At 39.3% G+C, this 14,821-nt stretch overlaps 1 protein-coding gene across 3 annotated transcripts in view; it reads right to left on the bottom strand.

Annotated features, from left to right (window-relative positions):
* ARID1B (AT-rich interaction domain 1B) overlaps positions 1-14,821 on the bottom strand; it is a 346,830-nt gene that overhangs the window by 196,046 nt on the left and 135,963 nt on the right. For all 3 annotated transcript variants that reach the window (XM_087817708.1, XM_087817709.1, XM_087817710.1), the window contains exon 4: positions 14,369-14,479. In XM_087817708.1, the coding sequence (XP_087673834.1) occupies positions 14,369-14,479 (111 nt within the window). The remainder of the gene's footprint in view (positions 1-14,368; positions 14,480-14,821) is intronic.

The following is a 14,821-nucleotide window of genomic DNA, read 5'->3' as shown; positions in this document are numbered from 1 at the left end:
AAAAAGTTGCAAAAATAATAAATTCCTCATGAAGTCGCTCAAGAAACTTAGCATCATCGCTCCTCTACCGGACCAGGCGCTGACCAAGCGCTGGGCAGCGGGGTGCGCCTTCCCCTACACCCAGGGCACTGACAGGACATGACCGAAGGCCGCCTGGCGTCTGTGTAAGACGCTGGCACGGTCTGGGAAAGCCGTCACTGCTCTTACACTTTCAAATACTCAGGGCTTCTGCAAAAGGACAAAACATTTCTGTGAAACGACACATGCTGAAAGTATGAATTTTGCAGATTCTACAGATGGTTCTCTGAAGGTTAAATACGAGAGAATATGTTAAAGTGTTTTAAATAACAGGCATCCTGAATATAGGTATGTTTTCTTGTTGATTTCTTACCGCTGAAATGTGGTACAGAAAAGAACACTAATAAGTTAGGGAAGTAATTCAAATTTTATTATTTTATTCCCACATCTAATATAAAATCTTAAAAATAGGGAGGTGATCAATAAATGATTGTTAAATGTAATTGAATTTTTCTGTGTGAAGTGAAATCTTGTGCCTTAATTGAGAATGTCAACACGCAGGCATGCGAGGTAAGGAAAACATAAATGCAGTAACTATGAACAGCAAAAACACTTGGGGAAATTGAACACATTTGTATTTATTCAGGGACACTCATGATTTTAACCAAAATTGGCAAAAAGTTTACTTTAGAAGGAGAGAAAGTCTTGGTTTGACAACTGAAGTTTACGAGGACACAGGAGTTGAGGAGCAGGTGCCGGCAGGCAGCTGCTCGGGTGAAATGAGCTGTAGGTGGACTCTAACTCCATGTCCGCTGAATTTTGAGGCAAATTTGCTGCCATTTCTAAGTCTCTATTTTCACATCTGGAAATTAGAGGTTAAAAATCTGAATCAAATTAAATGTGTAAAAATACACACATATTAAGGACTCATTAATATTAAACCTTTGCTCCTAGAAGCAGTGAAATGACAGTGCTTTAAAAACAGGGGGCAGGGAGAGGCTTAATTTTTAAAAAACAAGAGAGCATCCCTTCAGAGTTCATGGTAATCTCCCTGAGGCTCCACTTTCTCCGCTGGGATTCAACAGTATCAGAGGAAATCATGGCACTCAAAGGGGTAAACCATTTCTACAAAATCAAGAGAGTATCTTTCAAAAATAGCATGTTAAAACCACATTCCCCACCCCCTCCCACTGTCACAGACCTTCAAAAAAGAAAAAAAAGTAAAGAAATTAAATTTGTATAATAGACTCGTAAACACATAAATTCAAAATAAGTTTCAGAAATGAGATCAATTTAAGTAAGGAATGTTCCTCCAAAATGTACTGGTACAACAAGAGCGTCTAAATCATTCAAGAGTCAACCAACAAAGCAATATAAAGTAACCTGTCCCTAACCAAGGAAAGGAACATACTAAGATACGCTATCCTAAAAGCAAACAGAATGAGAACAGACATGAATCCCACTGGAACTACATATAGTTTCATATATTTCTTTAGACTACACTCTTGTCTTACTCCAAGTTAGAGTCAGAAACACTCAGGTACAATCTGCTAAGGTTATACAAACTGCTACAATAGTCTTCAAATCCTCTCCACAAATTTAAGTGAAATGTAAAGTTATAGCCAATGAGATCATTTTCTCAACATCAATTTCTATTTATGACAATGTTTTACATCTTATTATCAAGAACTATACAAAAAAGAAGGCTTTAGTAGCAAAAATGAGTTGCTTTCTTTTAGGAGTTTTAGAATTCAAGCACAGTTATTCAGGACTTGCTTTTTTGTTTTTAAGGTTTCCATTAACAGCTCATTGAGTAATTCTTATATTTTATTTTTTTATTATTATTTTTTTTATTGTTCAAAATATTACAGATGTCACTTTTTCTCACCATTGGCCCCTTCCACTCTTACCCCCATCCCCTCCCCCGTCCCTCACCACACTATTGTCTGTGTCCATGGCTTATGCATACATGCATGTAAATTCTTTGATTAATCTCTCCCCACCCCCAACCACCTTCCCTCTGAGATTCGTCAATCTGATCCATGCTTCCATGTTACTGAATCTATTTTGTTTATCAGTTTAATAAGTTCTTTAGATTCCACATATAAGTGAGATCATGTGGTGTTTGTCTTTCTCTTCCTGGCTTATTTCACTTAGCATAATACTCTCCAGGTCCACCCACACTGTCCCAAAGGACAGCTGCATAGTATTCTGTGGTGTAAATGTCCCAAAGCTTTTTTATTCACTCATCTACTGATGGGCACTTGGGCTGAAGGACTTGCTTTTTAATCTCATAAAATCTCTACATATTCCTTTCTCCCTAAACCAACTCCTACCACCAATTTTCCTGTTTGTCACCAATAGCACCACACTTCCAGGTTAATCAGCTTAAAAACCTTAAAAGCATCTATCATTCATCCCTCCCACTGTTTCAGCAATTTTTTCCTTCTGCATTCTCACCGCCAGCACCTTTTATTAATGTGACTCACCCTCAACTGTGAGATAATATAATGCCCTCTAAAGTTGTCTCCCTGCCTCCAGGTGATAATGAAGGTGTTTTGAAAATGAAGGCTTTGCATAAAGTAAAAGCATGGTACAATTCCCTCATCTTGGTAACCTGAAAGTCCCAAATATCAAAAATAGATAAACAGGATGGGATCTGGCATTGAATTGAGCAGGCAAACAGATGGCACAAAGTCCTGTCTTTAAAGTTCATGCACCTCACACCTAGGATATTCTCTAAGACTCTTACTCTGGGCATATTTAGTCTTCTTTTACTAGTAGTTTCCAGTGATAACTGAAATTTTCATTATGTAAAACAAGGCTTTTTAAGAGGGAGTCCAATAAGTTATTATATATATATAAAATAAATGTTACTATTTTGGAGCCAAAGTTTCTCCAGACACAGATAATTACAAAAGACCAACCACATATATTTGGGGTCATCAGAAGGTGTTCACTATCTCATGGAACTCAACCACCAATACCCAACGAAAAATAAAGACTAATTAAGATCCTTACTTACACCAGAAAATCTTTAGAAAGAGCATTAGTACCGGGTACAAGTTACAGATGGGGACTGGGCACTGCCTTGCTGCCCTGTCCCTCAGTGGTCACCGGGCTCACTCGTTCTGGACTACTCTGAGAAGACTAAGGTGTGCATCCGGTATAGCTTACACCACTGCCTCAATGCACTCCAATCTGTGACAGAAAGAGGAGTAAAATAACAAAAGAGACCTGTGACATACCACTCCACCCAAATCAAGCCAGTGAGCTTCAAAAACAAAGACAAGACACACAAATGTAGAAACGCAGGGGACATTACTCATGAAACTGGCTTCAGTTCATTAAAACAAATGGTGGTTTTCATGTCTCTGGGTTGCTAGTATTTCCACTCGTGGTTAATCTCAGTTTAAAAAGCATAAAGTTACTCAGTTACTTTACAGTATACAAAGTAAACCTGGAGTATTCCTTCCACCAGCATGAAATTAAAACCGAGGCTGCATGACCATCTTTGTTGAGAAAATTGTCTCCACTAGGTTTCCCCTGGGGCAGTGGGAAAGGTGTAAAAGACAAGATTTCATTGTCCTGCTCCTTCCTTATTCGCTTGTCTTTTCTACCTCCCACTTTACCAGGTGGTCATAAAGACATCTGGCATATGGACAGCTGACCCCTGAACAGCATGGGTTTGAACTGTGTGGGCCCACCTATATGTGACAATTTTTCAAAAACTCATACTGTACTATAAATGTATGTGCTCTTCCTTAGGATTTTCTTAACATTTTTCTTTTCTCTAGCTTATTTCATTGTAATAATACAACAGTACATAATACATATAACATACAAAATATATGTCAATCAACTGTTTATGTTATTGGTAAGGCTTCCAGTCAATGGTAAGCTATTAGTTAAGTTTTGGGGGAATCAAAAGTTATAAACGAATTGTTGACTGCACAGGTGCCCCTAACCCCACATTGTTCATGGGTCAAGTATACTTCCCAACTTTTCACATGACCTTTCTCCTTCTGCCTAGACTTCCCTACCCTCAAATACATCTCAAATACATAAGACCTCCAAACTGAGGGGAGTTCTGTAATCTCCTGGGTGCCAGAGAGAGTCCACAGGAAGGCCCGCGGCTCTCCCACGGCCTGCACAATAAGGCTATGTACTCGCTTAGGCAACCCCAGATCCCTACATATGTTCAAAAGCAAACGGCCCCCAAGAACGGGAAACCACCAAGGGCGTACATGAGCCATTACCAAAGGTCTCCAGCTGGCTGCACTTCTCTCATTCAACTTCCTCCTAAAAGCAGAGTTCATTTTTATCAGTGCTTTTTTCTTACACACTAACAAAGGCCCTTAACATAACGTTTAGGAGTCTCAACATGCTCTGAGATTGTTAACTCAACATTCTTTTCAGAGGAGGACACGAGCGTTCCTGGGCAATCACATGAACGGCTTCAAGGCCAGAACCTTAGCCGGACAGCCCTGTTTACCGCTTAGAACCATCGTGAGAACAGCTCTCCAGGTCAAATGTGTTATTTTATCAAAACAAAGCCATCGTTCCTTCCCTGCGAGCATTTTAAGCTGTTCATTTTCGTGAGGAGGAACAAAAGGCAAGTGCTATAAACTACTTCCATCTAATCATGTTTATAAAGATCTGACAGTAAATCATGTCACAGTTAAATATTTATGTCATTCTAGTCTAACAATCAGGAACTATTAAATCAAGAAAACCAAAAAAATAGCTATCAATCAGTGAGTGCTAAGACGTATGTATGTATTTTAGAGAGAGTGGGAGGGAGGAGAGAAACATCGACATGAGAGAGACACATCCATCGGCTGCCTCCCACCTGCCACGCACCTTTGACCGGAAATGAACCCAAGACCCCTTGGTCCTTAGGCCAACACTCCAAGCACTGAGCCACGCCGGCCAGTGAAATTTATGTTTAACTTCAGAGTTCGTGTTTTCCTGCACACTGACTGTGGACAATACGCACAAATCCGTGCACACAGACTCCACTGCAATGAGCTCTACTCTGAACACCAAAAAATTCCGACAACAGCCCAATGAAATAAAATGAAGAGATGCACACGTCACAATCTAGAAGTGGATAAAATTAGGTCCTGTGGAAAGAAACAACAATATACCTGGAAGCATTTTTTTAATAGACTGCATTAGGAAGAAAAGTGGTTGAGAAAGCTTAGTCACTTTTTTGTGGCTTAAAGCTTTTTCCCCTTTCATTCCAGGCTTAAACAAAGTTCAGTGGGGCATCGACTGCCTGTTTTAAATTACAGTCTGTATTTTAAAATAGAATGCGTGCACGGCGTGTTCCTGGAGCCAGGGGGTGGGAGTGTTATTCATGGAAAATTGAAGGCTTGTTGAGTCAATAATCTTCTTTCACACAGTAACAATTTTCAGCTAAAATTTCTTGACCCAAACAAAGGAAAACAAGACCATTCAGCTATTTTACAACAATTTAGAGAAGGCAAAAGAAAAAGATGAGAACGAGAGAGACGCCTCTAAAATCCCACATTGTGAGGGAAAAACGGAAAATGTTGCTCTCAGGTAAGAACCTTCTCTACATGTATTTACTTCCTCTCCTAAGGTGACAGGGGTTTTTTGTTTTTCACAGATGGCATTTGAAGGCACTTCTAGCATCATACCTCAGTATCTCATGCCTCTGTTAAAACGAGACAATGCAGGAAGAAGCCTTGTGGTAGTCATTAATGTTTGTTCAGCATTTCCGGCTCTCTGCCTTCCCAGCACACAGTAGGGCTGCACTTCCTGCACCCTTATGATTGGTGGGGCTTTCTGACTAATTCTGCAAGAGAATTATGAGTAAAGAATTGCTTCTAGACCAGGGAAAGACCCTCCGAGAGCTGTTTTCTCTCCGGGACAGTGACTGGCTGCTCTGTTCATCTGATTCCTTAGTTAACTCCCTCTGCCAAGCTATGTTGCCCATGCAACAAGAACAAAGAATATACCTTTGTTGTTTTAAGCCTCTGAGATCGAAGGGCTCTTTGTTACTATGGAATACCTATCCTGACTCACACAACTCTAAGAGATACCCTGAGATGCTCCCACACACACCCAGGAGCCTACTACAATCCAATTCTGACTATGTGCACCAGCAGTCCCTATTGGAACCAGTACCACATGAAGGTGATGTTTCCACCTAGACTCTGTCAGTCAGAAACCAGGTCCAGAAGAGGCGACACAATTGGAATTCTTGCCAAAGACCCAAGAACAAAAAATTAAGTATCCCCTAAATCTATTTCAAAGCTATTTCAGGTGTAATTAAGCACATCACATCTTGAATTCAGATACTGTGACCACAGCAGGAATAAATATGTGTCCTAGGACCTTTCCTCCTAAAGCTCACAGCTTCGGAGCATGCAAACCACCCCCTTTCGGTTGGCTGCTATTTGATATTTCTATTTAAGAATCAAATCAGTGGATTTCCTTTCCCCCCTGGAGGTACAGGTTGATATGTTTCTTTCAGACTTAGATGAAAAAGAATATTTTAGATAACCTATTAAACCATTTTAAAAGGTTCTGGTTATAATTTAATATCACCTTGGTTCATCACACTTTAAATTTATATATACACGTGTGCATGTATACATACATATTTATACACACACATACATATAAATAAAACAACATGAGCAGGTATTAAATATTTCTGTTGCTTCTGCTTTTCTACTACAATACTCTCATTTCTGTTTTCTTTTTGTTCTCTGTCAATATGGAAACATATTTTACATGCCTGAATTTATATTACACGTGAAATTTTTGTTCTTTGTATTTCACCTGCCATTATTTCATGAGTTCTTTTCTCTATTTTTATGGATAGTCTTCACAGATTTTCTCCTATTTTCAATGGGATAACTTTCATGAGCTTCAAAGTCCACTGGGTTACATGATGTGAAATTGCCATTTATAGGTCAAAAATGGTCAGGCTATTGAATCAACATAACAAACTTTTCTTAAATACTCTTCAGTGGTTGAACATGTGGATGTTTACAGGTTATAAACTCAGAATAAATCTGCTTTAAATATTTTTATGGATTTATTTACAAATCTGTTTTCTTAGTACGTACTCCCAGATGTGGGACTGCTGCATAAATGTTTATTCCTCCTTCTGCTCCTCTCTGGTGAACCCCAATGGTCGCCTCCTTGGGGAGACACCCAGCATCCTCCATGAGACAGACACTGTGCATATTCTGAAGCACTAACTGTTCCATAGATCTTGAAATTTTTAGTCTACCAGTTTGCTTTCAATGGCCTCTGAGCTCCTCAACTGACAGTTAATATTAAAAACAGTTACTTCCAGTCCAAAGAAAAATAAACGCAATTAACCAGTCCACAGATGCTACTATGAGCTCCTGCTGGTTATATATCTCTCGTTATATAAAACAGATGTGCGCCTTCAGTTACCTACGAAGTGGCCATCGTAAATTAAGATCTATTTCCCACCTAACTTGGGTAATATAAAATAAATGCACTAAAGGCCTTATAATGGCCATGCTTGTGTCATCTGGAGGAAACCCCCTGACACCCCCAGACACCCATGAAGGGTAGGGCCTCTCGGGGAGGGGAAGGAGGCTCCCTAGCTCCTAGCTCAGCACACCAAGAACTGCTGTTGGCAGAAACAGAAACAGCAGGTTAGAACCAGAAAAACCACCCCTGAACATCAGTTGTTTTTCATTCCTGCTTTAAAAAAACTAAAGTTAAAGTGTAAAGGAACTACGCTGCTGACAAATTCTCCCAGCCAAGCCCCCACCCAGACGTGAAAAATCCTCCCACACACTACATTTTGTGGTTTACACTAAGAGAGCCAGCACTGGCTGTCCCTTGTAAGCAGAGAGCCCTGTGCTCAGAGAGGCTCCTGTCCAGGTGCTTCTGCAGCTAACAGACTGGAAGCTGCATGCAGCCCGGCCTACGGGCCACAGAGAAGGCTCCACGGCCTCGGGAAGGTCAGAGCAGCAAACTGGGTCAAAACCTTCCAGTCCCTCACTCATTATGGCAAAATCTGCAGGCCTCCTTTTCCATCAGCCAGGAACATTGCATTTACCATAGCTTAAAGGGCCTCATTTATCAACTACGGGTGATAGCTATCCTTCTATTATCAAAACCAATATCCTGCAAATCAGTTATGTTTCAGCCTCTCTTATTTTCAATTTTGTCCAGTGCCTATTTTTTACAGTACTCCTTCATGAATTTTTTTTTGAATCGACAGTCCCATAAAATGGGTTGAAATTCATTTCCCCCATATTTTTTTTAAATGGAAATCTTCAGAATATTATGTGAAAAACTTTGCAGGGTGTATACTTAGTTACAGATGTGTTCTTAAAAACTAAATAAATTTTTAAAAATAATGCATTGCCACTAAGCAAACATCTCAGCTATAATGAATTTAGAATTATCCATTTATTTCATTCAACAGGACTGAAGATCTCAATTTAGAAACACTTTGCACACAAACATTGGAGTTATTTAAAAGCAAACTATAGTCCTTTTTAAATATTAATTTATTCAAACTTTCCATTTATGTAGCCTGCTTTTACCTGGAAGAAATCCAAACTGGTGAGGTGTTACTGAATACTCATTTACAGAACAAGTATCTAAGGGGAAGACTTTTCTGAAAGAGGGAGACACACCTTCCCACTCCCTACGATTTCTTACCTTGTTCAAGTTCAAATTTACCCTCTTTCGAAATGACCGAGAACACCACAAAAATATTATGGGGGCAAAATTAAAGACCTCATCTTAAAGAAATAATCATGCCGGAAACAGAACATTTGTCAGAGTCGCTATCACTTTTCCTAAATTATGACTTTCAGGTAAGGTCTTTACATGTCTGTGTCAACTTAATCCAAAAAGAACTGATGTTTCCATAGTGAAGAGGCCAGTGACTAAAATTACATTTAACGTCATGGTAAATCCTAGGTAAGAAAGGGAAATACTGTGTGTTCTGCTGAAAACTCCACAATATCAAAATGTGCCCGTACCTCCAGTGTTAAGACTATGCCAGATTAGCTGCCTCTGCAGACACTCTGAGTCCCTGACCAGGCACCGTCTTTCGGAGAACTTCTGCTCTGTCCACAGTACTCACAGTTCCTGGACTCTGAATTCAACCTATTCTAGTAACACCCTGAGGATACCGGTAGCAGCAGCTATGTCCTCAGCTGCATACAGACATCATCAATGCTTGAACACTGAGGTAAGGTGACAATGGGTAAGTTTCTCTATTATTAACTTACAATTTTTTAAATGTTCAGAATGACTTGAGAAGGATCAATCAACAAAGATGGCCACACTCTGAACCTTTTAATGACAACCATTTAAATCAAGCTCAACATACAAAATTAAAGAGTCTGGAAAGAGTTCATTCAGCAACCATAATCTAATTCTTACCTGGTAGATTTTAACTTTTGAAGGAATTTACCAACTAACAGGTTAAGAGCATCTTCAAAATTTGTATTTCTAGTTGGGGTAAGAACACAGTAAAAAGCCAAACCCAATTAAAAACACTTCACTTAGCTTTTCCCAAAAGTTTTCAACTGTTCACAGGAGCTGTATTATCAAACCTATACACTTAAAATGTCCCTATTAACATATCATCAATACTCATACATGCTTCCAAAGTACATGACCTTTACCCCTACCCAACATAACTGTCATTAAAGACTAAAAAAACAGAACACACTGAGTATTTTTTTTCAGCCAAGGTGGATCATTGTATGCTCTGCTGCTAATACCTAACCCAAAAAAGAATATTCTTCAGAATAACATTTTCCAACCATTCTTTTCTAGGCTTCCAATATCCTGTTTAACACCCTCTATTTCAAAGAACAACCAGCACTTACTACCTCCTTCCTTTCACAAAGGGCCAAAAAACATACATTTTTATCCAAACCTCAATATTTCCTTCTAATTACAAACTCAGCAAAATTGCCATAAGCATAATTCCATAGGACAATAAGGGTTTTTTAACTAAACTAAGAAGGAGCAAGTCCTTTTAATCTCAACCTCTTTAAATATTTCCTACTTAAGCAAGAAAGGGTCACAGAGAGGCTTTTAATGACCTGGTGGCCCTTTCAGAGGCTCTCGGAATATGACAGACCACGCTCCGACCTCAGGAAGCAGAGGAAGGGCCTGTGGGCAACACCCACGGCGGCCTCCTGAGAAAGGAGGCACAGCAGGTGGCCCTTCTGAACCGGGGGCCACTCAGCAGCTCTCCAGACCCCTGGAGGAGGCCCTGTTCACTTAGATGAGGAAGAAAAAACCAAACCTTTTTTGTTTGTTTACTTCTTTGTACATAATTATAAATATTTTATTAACAACGTGCCTACCTGCACTATATTTACTGAAATTGCCATTATATACATGACTAAGGAGGAATGTTTCTACGCTCCTTTTAGCTTCATTATCCCAAAGTGCCCACTTCTCCTCTTAACGCTTAAGGCCCAAGGCAAACGCAACTGCAACTTTACGATGAAGGAAAATGCCTGTAAGACAGGGCCCCTGCAGCACGCATCCCGCATCCCGCATCCCGCCGGCCCCCGCGGGCCTGCGGCACAGGAGGCAGGCTCACCTGGTGTCCGCTCAGCACCTGGGAAAAGGTCCCGTGAGCAGGGACAGGAACATTCTGAAGCTGGGGAAAGAATGTACTTAGAAGTTTTTACATAAATTCTATTAGGAAAATAACTACTGAATAAAACATAATGAACACTCTAAAAAGAACCTAGTTTGATGGGGACCAAGACAGCTATAAAAATAACTGCAATTAAAGGAAAAATAGTGAATGCCACAAGAGATGAAAAGATCACAGAAGGCTCAACAGGAAGTGCACCAAAGCACATTTTGGGGGTTATCTTAGAATGTAAATTGAGACATACTCAACGTTTATAAAATAAAAGAGTTAAGTTTATAGCATTTTTTAGACCTTCCACTGTTTATTTCATTTAAATTCTGGCTTAAATTCAGATCAATATCAGAGGTAGAAAAAAATACAGAATATGCTCCAATTTTAAGTGAAAATATTCCAAGGAGACAGAGTTCTCCAAACTAAATTTCTCTTAATCCTCACCCAAGGACATGCCTGGAGAGAGAGGGAAATCCATCAGCTGCCCGCCGCACGCGCCCCGACCGGGGCTCAACCCTGCAGCCAGGCACGGCCCTGAGCGCGCAGCGAACAGCAGCCCTTCGCGGCACAGGACGCGCCCAGCCAACCGCGCCACTCCGGCCAGGCTCAAACTAATTTTTACGTCACATGCAATATGCTAAGATTTGTCAATAATGGTAATACAAAGGGTATGTAAGCTAATGTATCTCAACAGGGACAAAGTTGGATGATTAAGAGGTATAGAAATAAATGGACATCATTAGGGAAGATCTGTTCTGAGATTAGGTCTGAGTACATTAAGTGAAAAGCAAATATTACTGGTCACGGCCTCAAGGCAACAAGAGGACAAGTATTAACTTATCAGTCATTTGCTTTATGTGGATGATCTGAAGATCTAAGTCGGCTGGGAAACAACTGTACTAGCTACTGAAGATCACCAAGAATTTAATGACATGCAAATATAGACAAATGCCAGTTCAAACCATGGTGAAAGGACAACGTACTAAGGTATCAAATTATAGATCTAGCATAAGGATGCTGGAAAGGTCCTGACTTCTTGTAATGGAAAGTTAACTGTGCAACAAACACATGCTGAAGAGAATACCACGTACGCAGAAAAATATTACACAATCTCTCTCAACATAAGCAAAACGATGAAGCAGTAAGCACCTGGGAAGGCGCCCCCTCGTAGCCACGTATGTAACAAATAAGACTTACTAATCATCCATTAGAATCACTACCGCACATTTTTTAAATGTACAGGTAAAACCACAATTTTCTTAGTTCCAAATTACAAAACTAGAGATTACAAATATGATGAACTGTCTTTTACCTTAAGTCAAAAGAAAAATTTATATATTGATACTTGAAAAGAAAAAACACAGCATAAGTCTACCAAAGACTCCGTAGAAAATTCAGATAGGTAAAAAGTAGATTTCACAGTACCATAGTATCCATCCACTGAGCCAGCTGGAGAACTAAAATATTTAGTAACAAATGGAACACTAAAAACCTGTCATATTAGAGCCACACTGAATACCAACAAATCTTTCCCCCAAACTATAATTACCTTAACTGTGTACAACATATCTATGTAACATCCACATAAATAAAAACATTTTGTAAACTTCATATAGAAACTTTCTACATTAACAAAGCCCACTGAAAGAAAAAGTGGCGTACTCCCAATTCATTTAAATAAAACCAATTTTCATCTTAACAGATGGGGGCAGGGGATTATGTGCACCAGCTGATCTATATATAGCTTCTCCTTCACTCAGTGACTGGTAGGTTCTTCTATAAACTCACTATAAAACCTGAATGCTCTCTAAAAAAAAGATTATTGAAATGTTATTGAGTAAATCAGTATTTTATTTATCTGTAAATTATAAAAACAAAAAGAAAATACCAATTAGCACATTTCTTTTTTAACAGCTTCATAAGAAAGTTTATATTACTAGCAACCTTAAATTCTCTTGGGAAGTAGGCAAGGAAACGGTAAAGGAAGAAAACTAGTCACTAGATGATATGATATGTATACAAATAGGACAACTGAGAAAAATTTAAACTAGCGATGAATATATGGACTCACTTCCTAAAACACTTTTAGTTCCTGTACCAGTAGTAATGAACTTAAAAAGCGCTATCCCGGAGCAGACCTCTTCAGCCAGTTTTCTGGAACTCCCAGCCTTCATCCCCCCTGCCTCGGTCAGCTCAAGGCCAACTCCCCATTCCCCTGCGGCGGAGGAGCCCCGCCCCGAGAGCGGGCATGGAGAAAGCAGCACACTGCAAGCTGTTCTTAACCTACACAGAACATCTGCATCAATATGCAACAAAGCCTCCAACCTGTGTATCAGTGTATGTCACAGCCAGTGACAAACCTACAGTTAGGCTTCTCTAAAAACACCTAAAATCTGGTGGGAGGAAGAAACGTGGAACTCACTGTCCATCTGCTTAACAGGGGTCAACTTAAATTCCTAAAACCATGAGCCAATTTCCAAATAGTCAGCAAATGTTCCATTTCTCAACAGTGTTCACACACACACACACACACACACACACACACCCATGCTCTCCAAAGCTGTGATTTACCTGCTCAAGAAAAAGGCTTACAGCATAAAACACAGAATCTATCACCTTTTCATTCCTTCAAAAACCAAATAACTACACAATAAATACTCCACTGTGACTAAAATCATGACCACAATAAACTTCACCCACCGTAGAAATAAAAGCTGTAAAATTTGGGTTTCAGAAACACATGCATCAGATTCAAAGACACAGGGCACCCTGCCGCCATCACCTACTGTCTTCCCTAAGGCTGCATGTATGGTGCAAGTGGGAGGGGTGTGCCTGCCAAATGTCATGTCTAACATTCACTACAAATGCTGTTCTCAAAAGTTAAGAAGCAACATAGTAAATCTTACTTAATGTAAACATATTTAATATCATGGTTAGCCTGAACTCCCACCTTAAAAATAAAATTTCTTAACAGAGATTAAGCAATAACAATAATTCTTCAAACCAAAACATTTTAACAAGAAAATATAAAATTTTGCACAGATGTATTCTTTTAGTTTATAAGGAAAACCTCATTTAAATTAGGCTTATTAAAAAAGCAAATTAAGCACAGATGAACTATTTATGGGCACCAACATGATACCCTGTAATACAGGCGCTACTCTAATCAATATGTATGTCAGCTACCACACACACAGTACTTGCTGGTGTATAAGCTGCTTTTTCCAATTTTAAACTAAAATACTTTCAGGTGAAAACGATTGGGTGATTTCTCATTACATAAAGTTCTTGAAGGAATTCAAACCACCACTGGATGCTTTATCTCATCAGTTATTCCCCTTGCCTCGTGGGAATTCCTTTACCCTGAACTCTTATGAAGACCCCCTTGGGTCTGTGTCGCTACCAGAAAGCATCAGGCTGCACTACACAAATACCTTTCTGCACACAATCCAGCAGCCAAATAAAACCTTCCAATCAGACTCAGAGACACCTACAAATGAAATAAACTAATCTACGGCTACAAAGCTCCTAAGAATGAAGCCCTAAAAAAAACAACAACAAAAAACCCCACAAATATATCTGAAATCTAGAACTTCTCTCCTAAGCCTTAATGTAAAGTAAAACAAACAGAAACAACAGCTCTTTTTAAAAATCTTTAACTCATGACATTTCCAAATCAGCACATTAATGTCTTACTGGTAAACTTGATGGTCTTTCTTGTTGTATCAAGTTCAAGTCTTCGTGATTCGGTTTCCCAGGAGCCAGAGGAGGTTGAGACCTAGTTCCATAGCCTTCCTGAGACATGTCCTAAAGAAACAAAACATAAAGCACTTCGTAAATATCTCAGTGAGTTGTAAGTTTCTTTAGTAACCAAAATGAAGCAAAGGTTTATCATGAACTATCAACTCATGTTACCTGTAAGCAGACATAAAAGGTTATAGCTATCATTTTTAAATACATATCAAAAGTGAAAACAAAAGACAAGAAAGGCAGTGAGTCAAGAGCACAAATACATATGTAATTAAGAGCTAAATTTATTATGAGACCTAGAAACTAAAAACTGTATTTGAGTTTTGCAGGAAGATAGTCAGTAAAAGATGGGGAAGGAGAGCAGCTATAACCAAACTTCCTTCTAAACCAAAGCAAACC

This window comes from Miniopterus natalensis, chromosome 5, assembly GCF_054644295.1.
Source record: "Miniopterus natalensis isolate mMinNat1 chromosome 5, mMinNat1.hap1, whole genome shotgun sequence".
Taxonomy (NCBI): domain Eukaryota; kingdom Metazoa; phylum Chordata; class Mammalia; order Chiroptera; family Miniopteridae; genus Miniopterus; species Miniopterus natalensis.
The sequence above is the reverse complement of the archived record's forward strand: the minus strand, read 5'-3'. Positions and strand labels throughout refer to the sequence as shown.